This window comes from Scophthalmus maximus, chromosome 4 (genome assembly GCF_022379125.1).
Source record: "Scophthalmus maximus strain ysfricsl-2021 chromosome 4, ASM2237912v1, whole genome shotgun sequence".
Taxonomy (NCBI): Eukaryota; Metazoa; Chordata; class Actinopteri; order Pleuronectiformes; family Scophthalmidae; genus Scophthalmus; species Scophthalmus maximus.
In genome coordinates, this window is record NC_061518.1 from 8678598 (window position 1) to 8704620 (window position 26023).

The window sequence follows — 26023 nt, forward strand, 5'->3', positions numbered from 1 at the left end:
GAGTAAAGTTTTGTGTAGGCTTGTTATAAAAAAAAGAGCAGAGTTGATAAAGACGAGCTGAAGAGTGCTGATGTTGCAGTTTTATCAAGCAGTTTGTCTCCGCAGATGTCAAGCCGTCCAATATGCTGGTGAACACCCGAGGACAAGTCAAGCTCTGTGACTTTGGTGTCAGCACACAGGTAAACTGATTTGTTTGTGTGAGCGAGGGATAAAGAGGGAGAAAGGAGGGATAGAGAAGAGGAGAAACAATTGACAATAGCTGCTTCTCCACAGGCCTGTGTAGTGTGCGTGTGTGTGCGCATATGGTCAATCTGTCAATCACTGCATTCATTTTGAACTCAAAACATGAGCACTATCCCAAGGGTCTTCCTATCACATTAACTCCCCACCCACCTCCATTGTTCTGCAGCCTCCCAAAAAAAATCACTTGTTATAATTATGACCCGCACACACAACAGCAAAGCGTCATTGATATGTATTCAGTAGACGTGGGGACAGCGTTGGTGGCAGACAATAGCCTAGTCAGTGTGTGTGTGTGTGTGTGTGTCTGTGTGTGTGTGTGTGAGGGGGGGCACTGTGTGTTTGTAATGTAATCATCAGGGACAGACCTTCAGCGTTCCCCAAAACATCAACCCCGAGGACCCTCCATTTTCAACACAACACAACACAACACACACACACACACACACACACACACACACACACATACACACCCAATTCCCCTTCTGCAAATTGTTATTCATTTTTTACCTTCACGTCCATGGAAGCTCCAAGGTGAGTTTTACACAGTTTGTGTGTGTGTCTGTGTGTGTGTGTGTGTGTGTGTGTGTGTGTGTCTCTGTGTGTGTGTGTGTGTGTGTGTGTGTGTGTGTGTGGGGCAGCACCGACTTGTGCTTTTTTTAAAACTGATTTTATGTTTATCTCTATTTCCAACACAAACCTCTCTCACACTCTGTAGGGCATGCTTGAAAAATCCCTAACCCTAGCCATAAGGGAACAGACTCTCATTATCAAAGTCCTGTCATTGATGGCATGTGCATACACACTAATGTCTCCTTGTCTTACTCCTGTTCCCTTGTGCGAGGGTTGCGAGCAACCCTTTTCTGTATTTATTAAGTTGCAACATCATTATTATTAGCTCATCCACTGTTAATCAATTTCCCTTGCAGTTGGTGAATTCTATTGCCAAAACATATGTGGGAACTAACGCATACATGGCGGTAAGTGACCCCCTTAATTTCAATCTCATGCCTAACAGTTTTAAAGAGAAGAAATGGACGAGCCTCTGACTTTGTCCTGGCAGTTTGGTGATGTCTTTTTTTCGTTTGTTTGTTTTTGCTCCACAGCCAGAGAGGATATCAGGTGAACAGTACGGTATTCACGCAGATGTCTGGAGTGTGGGAATCTCTTTCATGGAGGTAAGAATGGCATATTTAGGTGTATAGATGTTTATTAATCACCTGGGGGAAATTCATTAGTCATAGCAGCCATACAGTAAGAGACAATATCAAAAAGTACAAGAATGAAGAGAGTACAAAAAAACACAGTTAAATACAAGAGACAAAAAAACACAGTTAGCAGCTCTGAAGCAGTTTAAAAGGTGCAAAAACAAAGTCTGATAAATGATAAAAAAATACAGAACAAGTTTTGTAATGGTTCTTATGGAGATGACACCAAACACACTAAATTATAGAAAGTGGTCCATTTTAATTTCTATTAATATTATGTTATGTATCAGGCAGTTCAGATCCAATAGATTTTATTTGTATGTAGCTGTTGCTCATTGACTGCAGTGTAAGATGTGTGTGTGTGCGTGTGTGCGTGCGCGCGCGCGCATCAGTATCTCTGTTCATCTCACCCAATAGTGTTGATCGACTGCTCGACTGACACCCTGCGTTTTCGAATAACATTTTAATTTCAGTATTACACTGCCCTGTTCTCCTGTCCTCCCACTGACACTATTGATTCTCCATCTGTTTCTGTCCACAGCTCTCCCGCCGCACTATAACAGATGATGTGGGCTTCTCCCTCGCCTTTGTTTGTCAATAATGCTATATCATTACAATTATAACAATAATGGATGAGTTCACACAAAAGGAGCCATGTCAAAAATTATTGACTCTATCTCTGTGTGATAAAGACAGAGTTTTATCGTAGTGAGCCTCCCCTGGCACCGTTCTCTTTATTTCCAGCTGTGAACGTGTGCATTAAACTAAATGAAATGTCTTGAAGTCCCACTCAATGTAGATTGATCTTTAGCCTACTAGTTGGTCTATTTATGTTCAAGGAAGGACCGTGAGCGTTTTGACATTTTAATAACTTAATGTTGCCAATAAGCTGCCCTTGACCAAGATGAAAAATGTCCACCCTGAGTGAATTGCCGAATGTCAGGGAGAGCTGTCGCCCCACCCCCTCAGCCAAAGTAGCAGACATACACACATTACATAGAACTATCCCACAATCCTGTCCTCCTTTCTTTATCCCTTTATTTTGTTCTCTGCAGGGGGTAATCGTGGGGGGGTTATTAACTAATAGCTGGTGTTGTTTGATGAGGTAGTGTTATCAGCAGGTGGGCACTAAGCTTACCTCAAAGACTGAAAGTCTCAAATTCTGCACGCATCAGTGGCTCGAGCAGCATTTTGCTTCTCAATCCACATTTCCATTGCCTTTCCATTGCCAGTGAGACACTGGCAATGGAAAGGCATGTTTACACTAATGTATGTGTTACCACCCTGTATAATGAAAATACAGATTGGTTATTTTTTTAAGGGGCACCTGGGTTGTCGAATGGAGTCCAATCCAGCACCTTAACAAGAAATTCCACATTTGTAAAGCATATAATTTGTCAACGTTCTCATCATTAACTGGATTATACTGTCATGGATTTATATATCCACCATACACTTATACTACTAATACTACTTTATTTCTTTTACACAGTTGGCCCTAGGCATGTTCCCGTATCCACAGGTGAGTTGTTTTCATTTATTTGTATATTACGCAAATGTTCTAAAATCCTTTAAACTGATTGAGGCTGTGATGATTCTTCTTGCACGCCACACTTGAAATTAAAAATTTTGTGTTATTAATTATTCATTGAAATTTGCATTTTAAATTTCCCCAGTAAATTAGGTCTATGATAAGAATAGACATAATTATAAAAATAAAAATAATAAAAATATTCCCAATATCGTATTCTAAATGAATTATGCAGCATCGATATAGAACTTAAAATGTATAAATGGGTTTGGGTTGATATTTTTTCCCCCTTCATTACACGAAGTTAAAATCCTGCTCAAATGTAATTGCCGACCACAGAAGTGACTTCCCAATCCCATCAAGTCTTAATTAGGCCTTTAAGATGGGTTTATCTCCCCAATCCCTTGCTGAGCTATCCGAATCTGGTTACCTCAGGTTACCTCCTGGCCAACTGCCTTCACCAAATGTGAAGAGGAAGATTTCATTCTTGTAAAGTTTGTTTGTTCTCAAAAATATCTTGTGATTGTGTCAAAATTATTCTTTGAAAACCTTAATTGTATCACAAAAGTGTTGTGATTTTAAACACTTAAGTAGAGTGTTCTGCCTACTGACGCATGATCATTTTCTTTGGACATACAATACATGCAACACTGGGACTGCTCCGTAGGTCAAACAGAACTTTACTGTGGTTGATTACAGAATACTGTCGGCTCATGGATTGCCTTAGTTGACTGCTTCACTTTGGAACCAGAGTACCAAGATGGAACCAATTTAATAAATGTTGGAGTTGGATGCCATGTGAGACTTTTGATATATCTGCATTGGTTTATTTTTCTTTTTGGTCATGGTTTTTTTTATTTTTTTAACGTTATTGTAAGTTACTTCTGAAGATGCTATCCTATGAAGGCTCTCTATCATTTGCTGGGAGAAACCCAAAAGTGTTTTTACAAGAATTAATTCAGCACCTGGCTGCGTACATCCATGGTAAACAACCATCTGTGAGACAGATTACAGTCGTGATCAAGCTCCTCGCTTATTTTCTGTGTTGATCGTTATTTCCTAAATTATGATGTGGAGCACAAGCAAATCTTTGTGCAAGGAAGGGAGAAAGGTTTCAACATAGAGCATGCTGTTCCTTCATTCGTTCATTCCTCTATCTTGTTAATGAATGTATTATTTCTAAATGAATGTCAGTCTACCGTCATTGATATAAATGGGGTGGCCAGAATATTTGAAACATCTCTCCAGTTATAGTTTAGATTTCCCACTGTCATGCAGCTTCACTCATCTCAGTGTTAATTTTCACCTAACTCCATATGGCACTGAAGACAGTTCACCTGCAGGCTGTAGCTGAGCGGCGTGTCGACCGTGCTCAAATCCAGCTCGTCAGGCGCAGCCAGCCAAAGTCCTCGGGCCTGAGCTGTCACTTTTGCAGACGCTGGCACAGCTGTCTGTGCAAAAAAAAAACCCTGCTACACTTCTCAGAGAGCATTTTAGTACAGACTGAGGGAGAAGTTGGAGAAGATGATAGGGAGAGACTGGAAGACAATCAGTGGCTTCTGAGTTTCCACCGTAGACGAGTTGATGATACACGATGAGTTGTTTAAGATGAATTTGGCTTTGGGGTGTTCATGAGTTGCACACTTTAAAAGCGGGTTTGAGAATCGCTTCGCTTTGGGCCTTTTGTTCACCCTTTTTATTCTGAGGAAGTTTGTTTGTTTGCCAATGGCTTTAATTTGTGTATGATAATGCATCAACTCTCATTCATTCTTTTGTATCTGTGTTTGTGTGCATGTGCACACACGGTGGAGTCATCACCTCATGTTTGTCATGATTAGAGATGGTCTCTTTAATTCCACTTCACCACACGTCCGGATTCATTTGTATTCTTTGTCAGGAATTAATGGAGTTTTTTTCACGGCTCGCTCTGAAAGTCTTTGAAGAAACCAGACCTGATGTGTGATGTGTATACAGCCACCAGCACTATTGCTTCTGATTGATTCGTTGTCCTTTTCTTTGCTCTATGGTTGTTTTTTGCTCCTCTCCAATTTTGTCATATTTCTTTCAAATTTGAATGAATTTCTGGTCTTTTAGGGTGTCGTTGAGTAATGTTTACAAACTGCACACGCAGTTCTGTGTGGTTTTTTTATTTTTTTGGGGCAATCAATGAAACCGACAGTTGGAGAACCGTGAGGAAAATATTTTACATAAAGTGTATTGGATTAAAATCGCTTACTGCCCCTTTAAAGCTAAGGACGACAGGTTGTCACTTTGAAGGAGATCAGAAAAGAGCTGCAGTGGTCAGATGATTTTGAATGGCCTATCATTTCAGAGTTATTGACTTACAATAAAGAAAAGAACCTCACCAATTTCCCTTTTTCGTAAAGTTGTGTCTCCATGGTGGCTGACTGGGACTGCCCTTGGTCAAAATCAAAACATGTTTGTTGAAACTGCCAGTTGATCAAAAAATTAGCCTTTTTTCCCCAGTTTTCAGATTTCTTACCCTTGAAGACATGTTTTTTAAATCCTTAAGGAGGGAAACAGCTGTCTGATCTTTTTTAGATGTGTTTATTAAGTTCCTATTGAAAGGAAAATAAATAATTTGACATTTATAAAAAAAGATTTTACGACTTCTTATTTTCATGCTGAGCTCACTATGATATTCTCACTTTTTACAAACGGCTTGATGTGTGTCATATTTTGACACAGAGACACTCGAGTGCAGGTGAAATACACAGTTATTCACAGTTATTCTCTCATACACAGTCCTTTACAGAGTACAAACAAACTGTCTGCAGCAAACACTGCATCCTTGCATGTCAAACACCAATGTGTTTGTTCTTCTTAGAGCATGTATCAGAAGAAAAGTTACAAAGAAATGCCTTATTAGAAAGTCTTGTTTAAGTATAAATGTCATATTAAACAATGTTTACCCTCAGGAGGAACCGATAATGAAATGTCTACTACTAGATAATCAGCCCACAGTGATGAGAGAAAGAGAGGGAGGGGTTATTAAGCGTCTCTATTTTGGGATGTGGTCAAGCTACCTAGTACAAGAAGAATAAGTGCTCAATTATGCTTGAATACGTTAAGTCTCCCACTATCCAATTCCAACCCCTGGAGCAGCACGCAATTTTGTCCTAGTAATTATTTCTGAACAAATTAGTTTTCCATAGTTGCCTTTAATGTGTCTGAATCAGGCAAAACTGGATATAGAGGCAGTTTAGGAGTCTCTTGGTATTTACAGAGAGTGAAAACCTGTATTTAATTGAGTGAATCAATAAGTGCTCTAAAGCACTGTCAAAAGACCTGGAGAAATGAGCAATTTATTTACCAAAACATTATTGGACATTTAGCTGAGCCAAGTTTTCAGGCCTTATATAATTTAGTCTGTACGATAAAGTTCTAATTTAAGGTTGGGGATTAAAATTGATTGTCCTGCTGTTTTCTGTAGTTCCACTGCAGTGTCATATATTTCATCATATTTGATATATTTCATGCCTCTGAGATAAGACATCATCTCAGAGGCATCTTCTGAATTAGAAGTTCTTGTTCTATAGCATTTATCCAATTCATATGTTTTAATTGTGACCATAGACATGTAAGTAGAAAGTTAAATATGAATTGAGTTTTGAATATATAATTGAACCTTCTTTTCTTAAATTTGTTTCCTCTTATTTCCAACTCAATTTCTTTATTTCACATCTATGAAGATCTGCTCTCAAATCCCTTTCCTGTTTTGCCTTGTTCAAAAATTATATTTTTAACTTCTATTATCGTCATATGTTTAAGTATCTTACCATGCCCTTCCCTGTTATTGTCAGGGTTGCACCACTGAAATAGACACATTGAGGATCCTCATTATAAACCTTGCTGATATTGTTTGTAATAGTTATTCTACATCTCTGTGCATCTAGATAACCTGGAGGGCAGGAAAGTACTACTCTGAAAATTAGCATGAGTCGATCTTTCACGCCATTCTCCACAAATGAGAGCAAGGTCATTAAAATGTGTGTTTTCATTATGTAAATGATGTTAATGCATACTCACAAATTGCCAACAGAAAAGCAATAATTTTCTCCTAGTGATCATAATGTGTCCGAGGGTATCGACTTGATTATGACGTGCTAATTACATATTGCCTCGTCTCTTCTTCTCCGTCTTGCCCTACAGATTCAGAAAAACCAAGGATCTTTGATGGTAAGTTTTACTGTGTTGAAATGGAATGAACGAAAAAAACAGGTCTCCCACACTTTAGTCAGTTACTCTTGGTTGGCTCTCTCATTTGAAAATAACACTCAAATTGCATTTCTGCAATGAAATATTACACCATGCTTAAACTGCTGGTATTACATTAGGTGCCATTATGGAATAATAAAAAACATTCAGGAGGTGAAGGATGGCTTCGTCTGAGCTCGCTGCATTTGATTAATCTGAGTAGATACTTTTATCCCACTCGATTTTCCCTATTACAAAGAAATTTCAAACCCAGGCTAGCTTGTTTTTTTTTTTCATCTGCCTGTGTCTCTCCTCTTCCAGCCTCTACAGTTACTGCAATGCATCGTTGATGAGGTGAGTCGTCGTCTTATGTGCTTTTGCATCTAAAGTCAGTCCTAATGGCCCGGAAAGCTTATATTTTGTTTCCTAATGAAGCAAACCAGTCAGGCGGCTTTGCTCCCCATTCACTCAACCCTTCACCCTGTGCAACTGCCTCAGGCAATACACATATGCACACACACATTACTGTAGAGGCTGGACCTGTCACCAGTGACACAAACACACACACACACACACACAAAACATAGATCTGAAGTCTGTAAATTACAAAGAGAAGATCAAAGCAGACAAAAATTGGTTTAGCCTGGATTATTACAATGACTGCACCAGGTGTATATCTTTCATACGCAGACCAGTGGCACATTGCAGCCGTATATATGACAAGATTGGGTTCTGGTATATTTATCACCCCTTTACATTGATTTTGCAAAGGTAACGTCTGATTTTGAAATCCTCTTGTTTCCCCCCCCCCCACATACACTTAGCATTGATTGAAATACATACTTAAAGAGCAACTTCCATTTTATGAAATTTATACTCATCTTTGACTAGTTAATTTGTTTTTTTTTCAACATCGTCACATCCAATAATAATAATTGTGTCAGAAAGATGGCTTTTAAAAAAACAAAACATTTTATTTATTTATTTTATTCCATTTAATTTTCGAGTGGTCCAACATTTTGATTGTGTCTCTGGATATGGATGTACACCTCCTCCTCCTCTCTCTTGTTTTGCCTGTGTTCTCTGCTGACATGCGTACCAGCCCCTCCTACACCCCCATCGCTCGCAATACAGCCATATCACACATTAAACATACAATGTCACTTGTCCTTAACTGCCTATAGATTGGCCGTAATTAATAATTAAATGCTTTTGGTTGTAATGGATTGACCTGGGCTGAACTGTTCATTAGTCAGCGAGACAGAGGCATCACTCAAACTATTTTTCCTGTGCCCTTTGCCGTCTCCCCTTGAGGCGAGAGAACACTCTTTTGTCCCTGGCAAGCCAGCACCACCTTACTGTCCTAGCTAATGCCATGCTTTAGAGGAATAGACAAGAGGAGAAGTGCTGTTCGGAAAGATGAAGTCGCTCGGAGAGAATGTAAAGGTTGAGGAAGTAAAACATGCACTCTAATCACTTTATTAGGAACCACTGTACACCTGCCTGGTCATGCAATCATGTATCTGGAGTGCAGGCCATAAAATCATGCAGGTAAAGGTCAGGCACTTCGGTTAATGTTCACATCAAACAGCAGAATTGGGGCATGTGATCTCAGTGACTTAGTGGCATGATTGTTGATGTCAGAGGAGATAGTTTGCTTGTTTTTTGAAATTTCTCCTCACGCAATATTGTCTTGAATTAAGTCAGAACAGTGTGTCACAGTAAACTTTGAGGTGGATGGGCTATAACAGTAAAAGACCACATCAGGCTTCACTCCTGTCAAACTCACCAACACTGGACAGTTGAAGACTTGAAAATGAAGCCTGTTCTGATGAATCTTGATTTCTGGTGATGCTGCCGATGGAGCCAACCTTCCTTGTTCCATCAGCCCATGTTGTTGGTGCTATTGTAATGGAACGGAATCAACAGAGAAGTGCTCTGTCTTAGTCTTTCCAGTTTGCTGCCAGTTCACAACTTATAAACACATCGTGGAGTCAGTAGATTTGCCTTTTTATTTTCTTTAATTTTATTTTTAAAAGTATACAATATGAATAGCTAACACTGATCCCACATACTGAACAATTTAATTGGGTGATACACACCTGACTTCAACATTGTGGCAGGTGTGAGCCAGTAAATTATAACTGGCTCTCTGACATTTCATAAGCATTTTTGATGTGATCCAAATGCTTTTCATTTTTCTCTGATTGTGATGTTTGATGTTGTGTGTGTGGGACTTATCCACTGGGGATTTGAAAGTTGCTGTAATGGCTGAATAAGAAATAGGCTCCTGAGAACGGATCATTAATATTACTGTAGCTAGAGGTATGTGTGTGGTTGGGGGTGGAGTGTGACCGTCTGCCCCTTTTTTTTCTTGTTCCCTTGTGTGTCACATACAAACAAAGACTGGGACGTGGCTGAGAAAGACGCAAATAAGTATTTGAGACTAACGAGACTCACAAAGTCCAATAGGTGTTGAGATGAATATTCATTTTAACAATTACAATGTAGAAAGATTTAACCTGAATAGATTTAAAATATAAAGGCTGACGACACAGAGGGGCAGTTGTCTGACAATAATTCTGAACTAATTTTATTTGAAAATAATCACATCAAGATAAAATTTAATAGAAGAGTAGTCACAGTTAACCAGGTAAGATCCTTAAAGCATCTGATCATCCGAGTTACAAAATTATTTTTTCACTTAATGATATTTAGCTTTGCTGTTTCAGCCAGCATAGAGGAGGATCGATTAAAAAATACAATTCAATCCACAGGACAAACTGTCCACAGTTTTCTTCGCTGGGCATTGTTTGGAATTAATACGGGGATGTCACAAAAGAAAAACTACTTGACTTAACAAAAGCAATATTTATTGCCTATGTAGGAATTGCTTTTATTCAAGGACAGTCCACAAAGACGCAGAATCTGGTTAAAGGATAACAAAACCCGGAGCTGCGAATAGGAGAAAGATTTTGAATCATGTTTTAAGGTTTTTCCTGATTTGGATTAATATTTGGAGAAAATTAAAGGACACCATATCAGCTGAGCTCTATAATGGATTTCCAATATGATGCAGTATTATTGGACCAGATTCACACATACAACACATGTAATTGTATTTAACTGCACTTAAAACAAAAATGGTCCAGTGCATCCTTTTAATGTCAGCACGTATTTGTGTATGAGAGAGAAACACACTCACCCTCTTCAGCTCAGGTCTTGAGCGAGAAGTTCCCTCTAGTTGTTCCTACCATCTGCCTGCTGTCCGCTCTCATTTATGTGCCTCTCTCCTCTATTTGTTGAATAGCAAGTGGCACCACTAATAAAGAACTCCCACTTTATTTTCAAGCCTGTAATTACTGATCTAATTTTGCCTAATAATTGCTTCATGGCAATGACATGTATATTTACTCGTAGTGTGTGTTTCGGTCTCGTAGTGGAGCATATTGACAACCAGCGGAATAATTCACACAGACTAGCCACTTTCATCAGCCTGCTTGTCTTTTGTGCCATCGCCCGCTGCCACATCAAAGATGCAGCGCTGTTCCTCTCAGCTGGAGACATGAATACATGCATAAATGTGTGTCTGTGTGCGTAGAAAGGTGCATGTGCATGCAAATATGTGGGGAAAGTGCAGAGAGAGAATTTGTATCAGATTTAGCCAACACAACACATAAATTGGTTGTGTAGTCATTTTGCACTCTGTGTGTGTGTGTGTGTGTGTGTGTGTGTGTGTGTGTGTGTGTGTGTGTGTGTGTGTGTGTGTGTGTGTGTGTGTGTGTGTGTGTGTGTGTGTGTGTGTGTGTGTGTGTGTGTGTGCAACCATAGCACAGTGGTTGCAAATGATTTGGTACTCTCCCTCTAAACGAAGTATATACTCAGGCTTGTGGTGTGCAGTGCTCAAGGGCATTTGTTTGTGCATGCACGTTAGTGTATGTACATGTGCTATGATATATTGCTCATTCAAGCGGCCGCAGCACTATGAAGTGTGGTGAGATTAGAAGGAACCCATTCCTTTGTTAATTTAAATGGCTTCATGCATCATGCTTTGCGGGAACCTGCCGATCAGAACATTAAGGAATGGCGAAAAACTGCCCAGAGGTGTTTTTAATGGCACAGCAGGGCGTCGGATGTAAAGAGGTGTAATTCTCTGAATTTGAATAAACGCCTGGTTGTGGGGCCCAGACTCTATGATTTTTGTTCATATATGAATAGTGTCTTTATTTTTGTTTGTATCTTTGTTTTATATATATCATTGTATGTCACTGCTGTGCATATTCTAAATCAAGTAGGACTTGACACCTATTATTTACCAACTGGGCAACTTCTGATCTTTTCAAGTAACACCTTTTTCTATCTGAGGTAAACATCCCTGTCTTGTGCACATGCTGGTGTGGCAGACATGCAGTACATTACATTTAATTTCAGCAGTGTTGTATGTAGGAAGATGTGACCTGCCAGATGGGTTGCTACACCAAACCATCTGTGAAGGCTTTGTAGGAAACTGTTCTGAAATAGGCAGGCACTTTCAAAAACCACTTGGCAGGTGATTGGATAAACCATCTGTCCATCACCGTCCATCATGGTTACTGAAGCCAGTTGGGAGAAGAGCTAAACCATTTTGTCCATGGAGAAGAGCCTTAAGTGCCATTTTTTGCTCTCTTTTTCAATAAAGAAATACTAATAATATTCAGCATCAATGCTTACATTTTTAGGAAAACCATGAATGTTAACGAACAGGCACTTGTCACTGTCATCGCCAATAAATCATAGGACGTTGATTGGTCCGAACCACTGTGGTTCGGCAACAAACGAGTAGCTAGGAGGTTTTAGCCTGTGTATTTTCACATTTTTATATATGAACTTATTTGAAAGCTTATATTAGCTAATATTGAATTAAAAAAACAATTAAAGATAGATTGTGCCTCCTTATAAAAAATGCTTCCTTAGTACCATGGTTTCATTCTTTTGTCTTAATGGTAAAGAAAAAAACTGTCTATTTTTAAATTAAACATGTTAATTTTACGTTCTTGAGCACTAGAAACATAAATAAAGAGGAGAAGAAAGAGGAGAATGCTTATCCAGATTATTTTCACTCACAATTTCATACTTCAGTTTAATTTAATGACACAAAACAAAGAAAGACAATACAGATGTTAATTGAATACATCTATTGCTGTGCAGTGGTCAGCATTTTGTCTCCAAGGATCTCAAGGATAAAAATAAGTATTAAAAGTTATCATGCTGACAGTGAGAGGTAGGGAAAGAAACAGATTGAGAGGAGGGAGATGGATGGAGTAATGAGGTGAGGGTCAGTCTGGCACAGCTGTTCTACATGACATGGTTCATAGACCCTCCATTGACAAGTGTAGCAAGCCTGAGACAGACACACACACACACACACACACACACACCTCACCTCCGTTTGACAGCAATTTGCAGATACAGTCATCATTGTGAAACAAAATGTTCTTGTCGCAATTCACCCCCTTAATATATTTTTGTTAATTAAGGGAAATCTTGGATATTTTGCTATACTTTGAGCAGTTTGGTTTTATCTTAAAAAGCTATAATATGTGTTGTACTCTGTTTAATGCTGAGAAGGGTGAGATATAAATTCATTATTAACAGTAAAGTCGCTAATCTGTTTGTTTCAGCACAAGAAACACTGTTTATGAAACAACACATCCCAGACCTTTGACCTTTTGCATGTAAAATGTCTTCACTTCACACGTTTTTTGATACCACAGTTACCTTGACCTGTGACCTTTCCAACAAATTCTATAGATGGATTAACACACTGAGAACATAATTCCTCTGGCCACAAATACCGCCCATGAAGAGGCATAATGATTGTTGTTTACAGAAAATATATATCAGATCACATTGAAACCTTTGACAAATGATTCCTGTTCATACATATAAATAATTCCCTCCTTAAAATGTCACTGTTGTAAAAAGTTTGTTTCATTCGTCTTTGCAGGATCCTCCAGTTCTTCCCGTCGACCAGTTCAGTGAAAAGTTTGTTCACTTCATCACTCAATGGTGAGTCAGTCCCTTTCACAGTTTAATAAGCTTTGATTTCAGAAAGACAGAAGCTGGAATCATTTTAATGAAATCCCTCTAGTTTAAAATGGAATTGTATCTGTGCTCAGTGTTCATTGGCTGTGTACTGCATTTGTTTGCGCTTCTACCTTGTGCTATCTTAATATGTTTGCCACAGTCAACCATCTGAGCCCCACAGAGCCAGGCTGAACAATTACGAAGGCCACAAGCTGCATTTAACACAGAGCTATGAGCCCAAATTATTGTAGCCGAATAAAAAGTATGAGGGTATACAATGGGATTAAAGTGCATTTACCTGTGTGTCGATGCATTGTGGGTGTAATGGTGCTGCAGATATTGAATAAAAAAGGCTGTTCTTTTTTTAAGAGGAGTGATTGAATTATCTAATGCAACAGGACAAAAACATTGTTTACCCTGGGTTTGCCTCTGATTCATTAGCCTCTTGTAACCTTTACAATTACACAAACATCTACACACACACACACACACACACACACACAAATCAAATGCAAGCAGTATGTGTGTGAGTGTATGTGTGTTCAGAACTCTCTAGCTGGTTATTACCAGCTGTTGTTTAACCCCCATGCCTGCTTTATTTACTTAACCAGACCCCTCTCTCTCAGGAAAGACTGAGGTACAGGTGACCTGCCCTGTGTTGGTGCAGGACTAGCACATGTTCTCCCAAGCTATTCTTAGAGGGTCATGGCCCATTCATTGCAACACACAAACCAGTTACATGACTAACTGCGTGACTTTTCCTCAAAGTCCCCAATGTAGGGTGCTTTTTGACAAATTGTGTATACACAGTGGAGGACACTCCCAGAAACATACACACAATAAACCCACTGCACCAATGTGGTAAATGCAGTCCCTTTTTTTCTATTCTGACTAATAGGAAAATAATAGGAAATACTAATTGAAATTCAATAATTTAATTTGAAATAAATGCACTGTGTTCTTAGACTGATATGTTTATTGTCTGTGAAACTCTTTTCAGTTTGTGTGGAATGAATTTTTTTGTTTCAATCCCCTCTTGAATATTCACGGTGATGAAATGAAAGAATAAAAACGTGTCTTGGACTCTTCGAAACAGTTTGAATTAGTGTCGCTTTGGCAGATTATTTGGCAAATTATCAGATTATCAGAGGTATTGTACAGATCGTGGGGAAGTTTCTGCAATGCTCTGCAGAACGCGGATACCGTAACAGCGATTTTTTAAATGGAGAGGGATGTTTACCTCACTTGATGTTTTTGGATAGCCTACATGGTGCAAAAATTTTGATTTAGATCCTGGATCGTGATTCTTTCCCAAAAGATCGTCATATGATCTTTTGGCCAGATCGCCCGCCCCTGGTTTCAATAGTGACTGGATATAAACTACTTGTATCTCTTTTTTCAGTATGCGGCGGCAACCCAAAGAGAGGCCTGCCCCTAATAACCTCATGGTGAGTTAAACCAAGCCTTCCAATAAAACAGTTTCAAGGACTACAAAATATAAGTTTTGAATAACTGAATCATATCTGTGCATTCCAATGAAAATTCAATTAAACATAATTTTATTATCTGTAGCTTTTTGAATATACAGCTGTGTGTTTGGCAATAATTGAGGTGTTGCGGATCAAGGACCCCCAGCAAAGTTAGCATTTCAGTGTGGAAACAACAGTAATGAACTTCTTGCTACCAATGAAAGATGTCAAAGAGAGGTGAGCCACAGACCTTGAGGTAGGATTGAGACCCACTTCAGCAACAATTCCTTTAATTCACTTCATTGGAGCCAAAACTGAATGAATCAGGCTGAGCTCAAATAACTCTGGTTCATCAAATTAAGTTTTATAGCCTAATGAAAATTTGAGCAAGGGACAAAAGGAAAGTGTGTGTGTGTGTGTGTGTGTGTGTGTGTGTGTGTGTGTGTGTGTGTGTGTGTGTGTGTGTGTGTGTGTGTGTGTGTGTGTGTGTGTGTGTGTGTGTGTGTGTGTGTGTGTGTGTGTGTGTGTGTGTGTGTGGCCTGTACAATTTAGCGTCACAACATTCAAACCCAAAAGATTGCATAGAGTTCACGCCTTATACAAATCACTTAACATTAAAGGATTCTTTACACTATGTGTGCACATTAATCACCTTTAATTAGAAAATTGTATGGGTGAACTACCCCAAAAGTTTTGAGAATGAATGCGTTCAAAGAAGACCAAGTTAACGTTATAGCATATTTCATCAAAGAATTTCACCCACGCTAATAGCTGATTTGGTGATTCCTCCACAAAGCCTGTTGTGTTTGATCAACTGCTTTGATCTTTAATTCTCTTTACACGAAGTAGAATTGAATCAGGATAATATAATACCGCCACTTGATGAAATACTTTCAGGGACATTACTTTAGGTCCGGTTTCTAAGATATAAGGATCTGAAGCACAGATGAATTAGGTATACTCATTAGGAATACTGTTAAAGTGTAAAACGATTTGTATTTTTGTTCCTTAGCCGTATTAGCCTTTGAAAAATCTCCTTGCTAGAAGTGCTAAAAAAGTACACATGAACATACAAATGTGAAAGCCATAGATTCTGTCACTCTGCTACAGTTGATTTAAGTTCGAGCTCTTCCTGTCAGGAGTAGCAAAACCTCCCAGTGTGGGCTTGGTGATTTTTGTGGTTTAAGCGTTGTAGCATTAGCACATCCGTCCACAGCAGTTTCCACAAACTGCCTTTTAAGAGTTGCGACATGCTCCGGTTTCTGTGTCAGCACCAAGGACAGCGACAGCTGATTCCACAGAGAGGGGACGGGTGAAGGTTTGTGTTGTGGGGCTGGAGGGCTGGAGAGTGTAAAGGCAGAGCTGCTAACAGATTGTATGTTCTCAGTCTCACACCAGAAACGAGTGAAGGGGAATGTTGTCAAGACACTCATTGGGAATTCTTGCCTCCAGACAAATAGTGTTTCTCGTCAGGGAGAGACCAAGCACTACTACTTTTGAGGAAGTTCAGCTTGTGCTGTTTGCAATGTGAAGATCAATTTGATGTGTATATTTGAAGAAGTTTGTATTGAATGACACTTTGACTGTTCCACATAGAAGGAGAATATTAAGAGGAAAAAGAATGTTATTTTTTGGAGGTCAATTTTTCGCATGTGTTTTCGCACTGCAGATAGAGGCGTCAACCAGTCACTGTACACAGGACTAGTTTACCTCCAGACATGCTGCCGGACTCCGCTCTGGGTCAATAGGATCCCGTTATGATCCTGGGCCTCCAGCAGGAACTCAAACTGTCTCGCTGACATCCTAAAATTCGTATCACTGTTGGTATGAATAGTTTTACTGCAAATATTTGTAGTATTTCTCATTTTTCGATGTATATAAAGACCTTTGGTTTGGCTGAGTGCATAGCTAACAAATTGACTAGAGTGCTTTTGTACTCCTACCTTCAACAAATATATACCTTCAATATACTTTTTTTTATTATGCTGCTGTGACATCCGTATTTCCCCATTGTGTGATGAATAAAGAAACGTCTCATCTAATCTTAATATAATAATACTCGAGGAGGCTGAATTACGAGCACTTTTGGAAAGTTTCCAATACTTATCAGACAATATAAGACCTTTGCCAATGAATAGTAAATTTATCCTCCACAATGTTCATATGTTTAATCCAGGACCTCCTGTAATTCCAGTCATTTTCTACTAGTCTACACTGCAGTATTGTTTTTCTGTTTTATATAATTCTGTAATCGCCTTCAAACTGACACAGACAAAGTTTGTTTGAATTCACAAATTAAGTCCTTGCTTTATATGTTGTGCAGGACACACAGTAGCACTCAGGTGAAATGCACCGACAAAGGCAGGAAAGAAGACGATACTTAGCCAGGACTCAATCAATTAAACAATTGTGTATTTTTAATACTTGAAAATAATAACTTTGCAATTTTTTGTGGAGGAGGAACTGTTTTCATCGCATTTGTTAGACCTCAAAAATAGAAATGAAATAAAAAATGCATTTTGTTGAATAAGACTGAAACTAAACAGAAACTCTGTTTACCAGAAAACTCCACATGAAAACCTTCATGAGACTTTATGTAAGGGCAGCATGAAGAGTTAACTAATGTAAACATTTTCTCAAGAGCTTTATTCTTAATTCCTCTTTGACTTTTTATGACATTAAAAATAAAAACATAAAAAAATAAAATTTGATAAAGCAGAATGGGCCAATTTAGGTTAGATTGAATTTGAATTAAAGCCAAAAGAACAGTCCAACGTCTATTGTCTAGACAATTTTCTTTGCATTCAAGCTGAAACAGCTGGTAACCTGAATGACTCTGTCGTCAGTGATGAGTAAAACATCTAAACACATCCCACCTTTGTCAACAAGAAACCATATTTGTTACTCAGATGCACAAGATGTTTTGTCCACTAACAAGGTCGGAAGTATCGACGTGGTTATTCTGGTTTTCTTGCTGTTTCTTGCTTGTCTTCGTATTTGTTGTGACTATAACTTAGCTTTCTTTTCATAAATATAAATAGCATCCTTTTTCAACTACACGCTGCTTTAAATTATTTCTAGTTTTTAAAAGGCTTTGGCTCGTCAAAGCATTCTCAGCACTGTCTTCCACATTCCTACTCTGCCCCAATTTTTTCATATTCATTGCGGCCTCTGTGCTCTTTTTCAAATTTTCACTGTTCTCTCCCTCTCGCCTTTCCTTTACCTATATTTTTGTCCTCCTGTAGGCCGTTAATTTCTTCCTCTGCCCGCGATGAACTAAAATATAAGGTCATGGATGCCTGCCGCTGTGGCACCACCCGACTGATTGTCTTTCTCTCCCTTCCTCCCCGCCTCTCATTCTTACCTCCCCGTTCCCCACAGCCTCCCGAGTACATTAAAACTCTTTACCTATTCTATCTGTATGTTAATGCACCTGGCTGCTGCTCCTTTTTTTTCCTCCTCCTCCTCTTCCTCCTCTGCTGTACAGAAAGTGCTACCATTTGCTCTCAGTTTTTCATCTGTCCACCTCATTTCTCCTGGTGGGTAATGCGGGAAATAACACACTAGTATACACACTGAGCAAATAATGTTATTTTATGACCATACAAACTCGACTAGTAGCTCTAGTTTTGCTCATCAGGTTTCAGCATGTGGTTTCTCTAATCACTGGTATAGCTTTTATTGATGCTGTTATTGTCACTGGGATTTTAGCCCATTAGACGTTCTTTAAAGGGCTGCTGTTTGATTGCATGCCTGCTCTTGATGGGTTCTGTCCCTGAAGCTTGACGCAGTCTGTTACAACTAGTGTTGAATTTGTTAACAAAAACTGTGACTGAATATGTTCGTCAAACAACCCTTTTTTTTGAGAGACGAAAAGATAACAAGACGGCACCGACGTCATTGAAAACTACCTGTGACTACATCAGCATGCAGTATCACTGATGAAAAAGGAGAAGAGTAAGATGTAGTATAAAAGATAAAACCTTTACCAATGTGTCTTTATTTTTTTGTTGAGACTCATTATAAACTTTATTTTTTCCAATGCAGCAGTTTTATTTCCTTTTTTCTTTTTTTTTTACACCTTTAGATGTTAGGGGGTCTTTTAAGTTTTTTTTTAATAAATTAGGCATTTGAATGGACTTCTCATTATATGCGATATTTGTTATGTTTTAGCATAACAAATTGTCTTATTACTGTGCTCTGCTTGCGAGTTTATTGTGATGGACACAGCGTGTGACGAGTAAATCAGTGGCTCGTTATTCGATAGCTCACCCGAGAGCCTCGACACCAGTGGAGCCTGGATGGTTTACACCATGACTCATAATCCGTTTGTCAGTTTGTTGGTCGCTAATTAATCAATGAGAAATCTCTAACCGAGCTCCGTCTGTCTTTATTCATCCCAATGCTTCTCTTGTATCAGTAAGAGATCGTTCTCCCATTTTTTCTCAGTGCCTTCTTTTGTAAAGAATCACATGATGAGCCATCAGAGAGGAAAAGTGAGTGGGTTTTTCTCCCCTTATACTGATGCATCTTTCATTGCGGACACCCTATCCTGTCATCATAAGCTAATGACGTTGGTCAGTTGAGGAGACTTTCCATTGGCCCGCTTCCAGGACGTTGGCGGCAGGTATTTGGTGATGACCCATCCTGTCTGGGGTTTCTTGCTTTTGGTTTTAAACAGGCTGTCTTTCTCCTCCCCCTTTTCCATCAATGCAAAGCCCGGTCTGTGTGCAGCACCTATTGGCTCATTTACCAAGCTTTGGGACAAGAGAGACAGAGAATATAGTGTTAGTGACCCATTACATATTTGTTAATTTATAGAACAAACACGTTGTCTTACGTATTTGTGTACCTGTTTTTTTGCCTTTGTGCATTTTTGTGCTTGAATGAAGAACAAGAGTGATGATCCCCATATACCCTCATATTCTTTGATTGTGATTTGATGGACATTTCATTTTCTCCCTCCCCCCTCCCGCCTCCCCCATCCGTCGCACCCCAGCCAGCAGCCTTCAAACAGCCTTTTAGCACCCTTGTCAATGCAGCCCTCCTATTCTGCCCCTCTATTCATACGCACACATAGACACGCACACAAATATGTCGCCCCCTTTCAACCCTGGAGACACCAGATGAGTCCCTTGTTTTTTTGTTTTTTTTTTCACAAAGGAACCCCTCCTTCCTCTGACTGTCCCTAAAATCTAGTTAGGACTCAAACACGCACACGCGCAGTTTTGAACTGCACTTGAACTGTGGATGTTTATTATCAACAAATGTCTGACTAGTTAATAGGAATCCATATTAATATCTGTCATTAACCATGTCACATTGGAACCACTGACCCTCCCCATCCACACTTGCTCCTAATGTTTCCATTGATTTCCATTCATTCATCAGGACAAACAACATGGGTAGAATGTCTAATGTCCATGTTATCTCTTCTACACCATTTTTTTGAGTCCTATAGTCTTTTCTTTCTGTCTTTGTTTGTCTTTGTGTTTTTGCATACTGCTGAGCCAGTGATGACATAAGGAAATAATGTCCCCTACTGGCATGGTGATACCACTTTGTTGAAACAGACATTCAGTGGACTGGGGACAAGGTAACACACATTGTCCTTATGATGACTCATATCTTTCATTTTTGATAAAGTAGCAGATCGTTCCAAACATTTATCCATCTGTGCAGTGTACGAGCTTCCTTAATTCTTCAACAGTGATGGAGCTGATCTTTGTGTTTGGGTTTCATGGGATATTCACAATTTTGCTGATTCTGCATTATTTGAAAATTAAAAAACAAAAGAACAAAATCCTGGGCAGAAAAGGATGTCATTAACGTTTGAGATTTGTGTATTGCTTGCGTGGGTGGGTGAAGTCTTGCAGTTCCAGTTATCGTGCGTCTCTGAAACTTTAGAAGCATGTTAGTGTCTGAGGAATAGGCGTGTTAATGTTAACATGGCTGCAAGTGCAAAAAGGATTTTCACAGTCATGCTTATGTACCATTGCAGCTTTTTGGGGTTGTTCCTCTTGTGTGTCATCGGACTTGTGCAAACTCGCCAGTGTCTCCTCCTCCCCAAACTTTTCTGTCAACACTTTGGTTTCCAAATGTTTTCGCATTTCACCCTCAGGTTTTCATTGACATGAACCCCATTCACACATCGTGGCATAACAGTATGGAACTGCTGCTTTGCAGTCAGGTCATTTTGAAAATTAAAATGTCTGAATTCTGGTCAAATTAAACAGTAATAGACGTTGTAGAATCGCGTCTGGAAAAAATTGAAGTCGTGAGTTTATAGGTAAAATGATAATGAGACGGCAATTAATTAATTTTTCTATGGTTCCTTTGAGACGTAGAATGTTTGAGTTTGAGTTTGTTTATTGAAAACAGGGACAATACATATAAATGAACATATACATGTAAATATGCAAGATTATAGCCAACGGCTAATTTCCATCTTTAGTCCCTTCGGGCAGGTTGATGTCAACAACATAGGATAGTAAAATCAATAAAACAACAGCCATCAACAAATAGAATAGTTAGCCTTCATGGCCAGTATAAATAGGAGGAATGTCAGGGCGCCTCCCTTCCATTGACCGACCGACAATGCTTAATACCTCTGTTAGTCTACTGCCACATGCTACTCTTGAAACAAATATTGCTGGAAATCTATTTACCCTGTTATACCCTGGATCCCACTGCTCTCCATGACAAGAAAGTAGTCTGTGCACTTGTTGCTACTACGCACACAAACCACAAGATAGTTTTAAAAGTAGCTTGGTTAATTGGTTTTGGAGGGGAAGCACTTTTGTAAGAAGTGTCTCTGCTTTCCCCATATGCTAATATTGACCAAAGTATTCACTCATACACACACTGCCCAATGCCAACCAGTTTCCAGAGGGAGTCAGGGATTTGCATGTAAATCTTTAAAGCCCTAGTTATTGTATCTACCTCCTTTTCTCTCACACACGGACGCTGACACGTGTTTCTCCCAACATTATTCTAATGAGTTGATGACCAGTCTCGTGTTATAATTGCCTCAAACTGCTCTTAATTTCTTCTGAGGGTATTAATCATACATAGTGTTATTTAACATTGCATAAATTAATCTTAGATTAAACAGACCCTTCAAAGGCTTCAAACAATTAAAGAGTTAGGTAGAATTTCCCCTGGGTTTAGACCGTTTCTGTGTGAGCAGAGCAGTTGCAGCAGGTGATTATCCCATTCTGATGTGGCCAGACGGTGATTAATGTAGCTTTGAGTCCATCCCCCAGTCTCCACCTTTGTCCACATACTACTACAGCTGAAAGTCAGAATACCTCCACTCACCTAACAAGGACTAGTTATTCACTCTGTGTTTATTACTCTTCACTTACATCTTTCATAACTAATATTGCCCGACATTTAATTATTATTAATATGCGTGTGTTTGTGAGAGATAAAGGATGTGTACTTAATTTGTTCAAAATCAGCATGTGTGTGCACCTGTATGTGTTTGTGTGAAGGCACGACTCTTGAGGAAACTTGTGTTTAATGTAACAGGCGATTTTCCTCATAGATAGTGGACGAAAGTAGTTGTCCCCTCGTGGGTCTTGTCTTGTATTTTGGGTGATGGCTTCATGAGAAAACAAATATATAAAAATAACAAAGAATAAGGAAAAAAAGCATTTCTGCTTCACAAATTATGTTTATGTTGGACTTTTGTCCAATTGTCATGGAATTGTAGATGCTTTGATTTTCTGAACACTGCTAGGACTTTTATATTTGATTTTTAGTATGTATTTATTTCTACTTTTTCGTCCATGCTGTCTTAAAGGTTCATCTTGGATATGAAAATAGTTTGGGAAATAATCTCAAGGTCAATTTAGTAGAAGCTTTCTACCATTCACAGGATCTAAGTAGGAGAGCGCTCTGAGAGCACATACCTCTGCCCTGGCTATTGCCCCATCTCGTCTTGTTAAAAAACAGCCCACTGGTTTCTCTAGATCCACTCCAAAATTATAATTGCTTCTTCCTTGGGTCATGTCCCACCCCTCCACCAAATGTCATGGAAATTGGCTGCGTAATTTTTGTGTAATCCTGCCAGTTTACAGACACTCATGAACACATAACCTCTTAAAAGTGGACAGTGTTTTGCTTCACTAGCTCCTACTAGCTCCCTTGTATGATTTCTTTCAGTTGCCTTTTCCTTCGCCTTTTTATCACATTTTCAAGCCTAATTCACAAATATACTTTCAATCATGCAGCAGTACTTTCTTATACGTTAGATGGACGGATAAATGGTGAGAGAAATCAGGCCTAAAACAAATTATAAATTTAAGAATAATACGATCATATATTTATTCTAACAACATCGTATAATGTGCTACGCCTTTACTTTGCCCACTCCCTGTCATCAACTTGTTAATTATATTCAGCAAGTGGGACTTTGCGCCTGACAAAAGATTAGATGTTGTGCTTCTACAATGTCTGGACATGTATGTATACATGTATGCTTGAATGTGTGTGAGTGTGGTATGACAAGACATGCACCTTCATCCAGGTCAGATTCCAGCGGAGGTCTCTTGCCTGCCAGGGTTAATTTCTGGAGCAGGGGTGGAGCGCTGGATTTTAAAAACATCACTCAGGACTTCCTTCTTTATTTCTGTATCACTCCCTTTCTGCCGAGGCAAGGAAGAATGATTGATGAGATGAGTATTCAGCACATTGGGGCACCCAGGAGCGTCCACTCCGCCCGTCGCATACTGACACACACACACACACACACTTGCACTGATATGAGAGTAATTAACCTCAGACTGTGTTAACCCCTGCTGCCCATTAGAAGGACAACAGGATTGATGGGGCTCCCCCCCAGTCCTTCACAATCTCTACAGTTTGTGCAGGATTAGAACGCGCTGGATTGCTTAACCATTTCCCTTTAAAAATATACAGCTGCACCAGACTACACGTGTGTGTGGTAAGAGAATGTTCACAGTCAAAAGTGAGCAAAGAAAAACTCAAACAGTAGTCAAGCTAATTGATTTTTTTTTTAGGTTTTATAAATGATACATCCTTCATGTGATTTAATTCCACATACTCAATCTTCAGTTTCGCACATATTCCTGTGCAACCGCAAATAGAAACAGGAATGATCTCTGGAGGAAAAAAGTGGACCGTCAGTTCTCGGTCTGTCCTACTTTGTTGCTAATCTTACATTGTCTGCACCAGTTTGGGTCTTTTGCTTGGGGGTATTTAATATTGTCTGACCCCAGAAGAAACAGCTGACAACAGCACTGCTCACCTTGGAGTCACTTTCCACGTCAAACGTGAGTCAAACTAGTAATGCCAGTGTTGCAGTGAGATGTGGTTTTCATATTCATAAGATTTGCTTGCGAGGTCTCAACCAAATTTCCTGTAAATCTATCTAAAGCTGTTTTCAGACATGAAAATGTCCGGAAAATTGGAGTTTGCCTTTCACAAATGACGAACACAACAGGGGATTGTCCGAGTCAGTTCACACCAACAGGAAAATATCTGGAACATTCTGTGGCACTCGGGGTAGATCATGCATGAGGCAGGACCTGATAATAATTCCGCTGCTTTCTGTGAATTTTCCGGAGATTTTCCTGCTGTATTCTCACGCAGACATTTCCCTATTACTGCTAAAATTACCCTTGGCAGTGTTCTCTGATGGATACTGTTTCTGAATTACTTCAAACATCTACTTTACATTTCTGTACTGGAATTTTTTTTATTTTCTTAGCGGCTGACATACATATATACATTAATATCGATACATCTGCTACGAGCTGAGATTGGTCTATGAACTGCGTCAGCCCGGAAGATCTATTGGTCGAATTCCAATTGGGACCCCAAGCAGCCGATGGAAAAGCCTCTGTTGTGACTAATCTTCCCACTTAGGAGTGAGCTCCTAGTAGCAGTGTACAACGGTGACGGTCTCTTGTTGTTAAGGACACATATCGTTGAAATCACTGTTGACACGTTCATTTAAAATGGCCAGCTGCAGGGTTGTTTATCTAATTGGACATCTAGACACCACAAATAAAATTCATGGTCAGCCTCAGTTGATTTGTCTCATTTAGCGCCTCCTCCTCCCCTCCTCACCTCTGGCCCCCCTCTGTGACCTCTGTGACCCCCGGCTCCAGTGTGCAAAGCCCCCCAGATGAGGCCGGTGATTGGAACTGTTGTCATTGAGATATCACATGTGACATCTCCGTTGAAGTCGTGCGGCAGTAACAAGTGAGCACTGCCAGCGTTTAACAGACTTGACGAGCTACGAATCAACCGTCCTCATCCTGGTTGTGGGGTTTCGAGAGCTCATTTATTAGCACTATTGATGAAAATCAGTCAACATCAAGACTGTATTCCTTTTCCAAAAATCATTTCATCCGTTTTTCAATGACTGACAAAGACAGTTTGTTGGTGCCACTGCTACCTTTTATCACAAACCTAATTTTACGACTTGTTGTGAATCATGGAGATCAATAAACGCCAGAGATATTTCTTTAAAATGCCCTGACAGGCCATTACTTAAACGTTCTGCATTTAAAACAAAATCTGTTGGACATTAATATTTAAGGCGGTTTAATGAGGTTCCTGCTTAGGTTATTTGTATTTTATTGTTATTTCTTGAATCAGGATTCAGAATGTAGAAAGTAGAAACTAAGCAACACACTTTACACTGCAGTGTAATAAGGTTTGTGGCTCCAATCTGTTTGATAATAAAAACAATATTGCAGAATAGGTATAAACATTTTGTGACGGCTGTTAAAATATACATTTCTCTGTTTTTTATGACCAAGCTCATTACTTGTGTTTTACAGCTATACTTCACTTCATTTTTGCCATAGATTATTCTGAAGGTCATCTATGGAGGAAGTGGAAGTGCCAAGAGAGGTTACAATCGTAGTCCACAATTTAAAGTTTTAGTATTAAGTGATAAAATCACAGAACTAAAAAGGACGTATCTGATCAAATAAATTGTGTGGAAAAAATTTGATTTCTCCAGCAGAAATTTTATTTTATTTATTTTATAATTTAAGTACCTGGAGGTTAAGGTTGATTAATAATATTAACATTCTTGGATTTGGTTTTTCAAATTGAATTCAATAAATCATTCCATTGTCTTCGAAAAATACTTTAAAAGAAAAAAGACTGTTGATGCGTTCAAACTCAATGCAAAGAAGCGAGTAGGGCGACGCGGATAACACAAAACTTCACTTCACCTGCTGGAGTTGAAGTATTCGAACTATAGCGAAATATTGATGTGGCGCGATGAAAGCCAATTAGTGTTGAGA

General features: G+C 39.2%; 1 protein-coding gene and 1 long non-coding RNA gene across 5 annotated transcripts in view; both read left to right on the forward strand.

The window, feature by feature from the left end:
• Window positions 1–26023, forward strand: part of map2k5 (mitogen-activated protein kinase kinase 5) — a 57947-nt gene that overhangs the window by 21749 nt on the left and 10175 nt on the right. For 2 of the 4 annotated variants that reach the window (XR_004790467.2, XM_035628036.2), the window contains exons 14-21: window positions 106–179; window positions 1170–1220; window positions 1347–1418; window positions 2941–2970; window positions 7153–7179; window positions 7519–7551; window positions 13184–13245; window positions 14666–14711. Coding sequence is in view for 3 of the 4 variants with exons in the window: in XM_035628036.2 (XP_035483929.2) it covers window positions 106–179; window positions 1170–1220; window positions 1347–1418; window positions 2941–2970; window positions 7153–7179; window positions 7519–7551; window positions 13184–13245; window positions 14666–14711 (395 nt within the window). In the remaining variant the exon portion in view is untranslated. The other 2 variants (XM_035628037.2, XM_035628038.2) reach the window with 2 other exon arrangements.
• On the forward strand, window positions 14722–20535 carry LOC118302141. The gene is made up of 2 exons (XR_004790468.2): window positions 14722–16556; window positions 17978–20535. It is a non-coding gene; the product is annotated as an uncharacterized LOC118302141 (long non-coding RNA).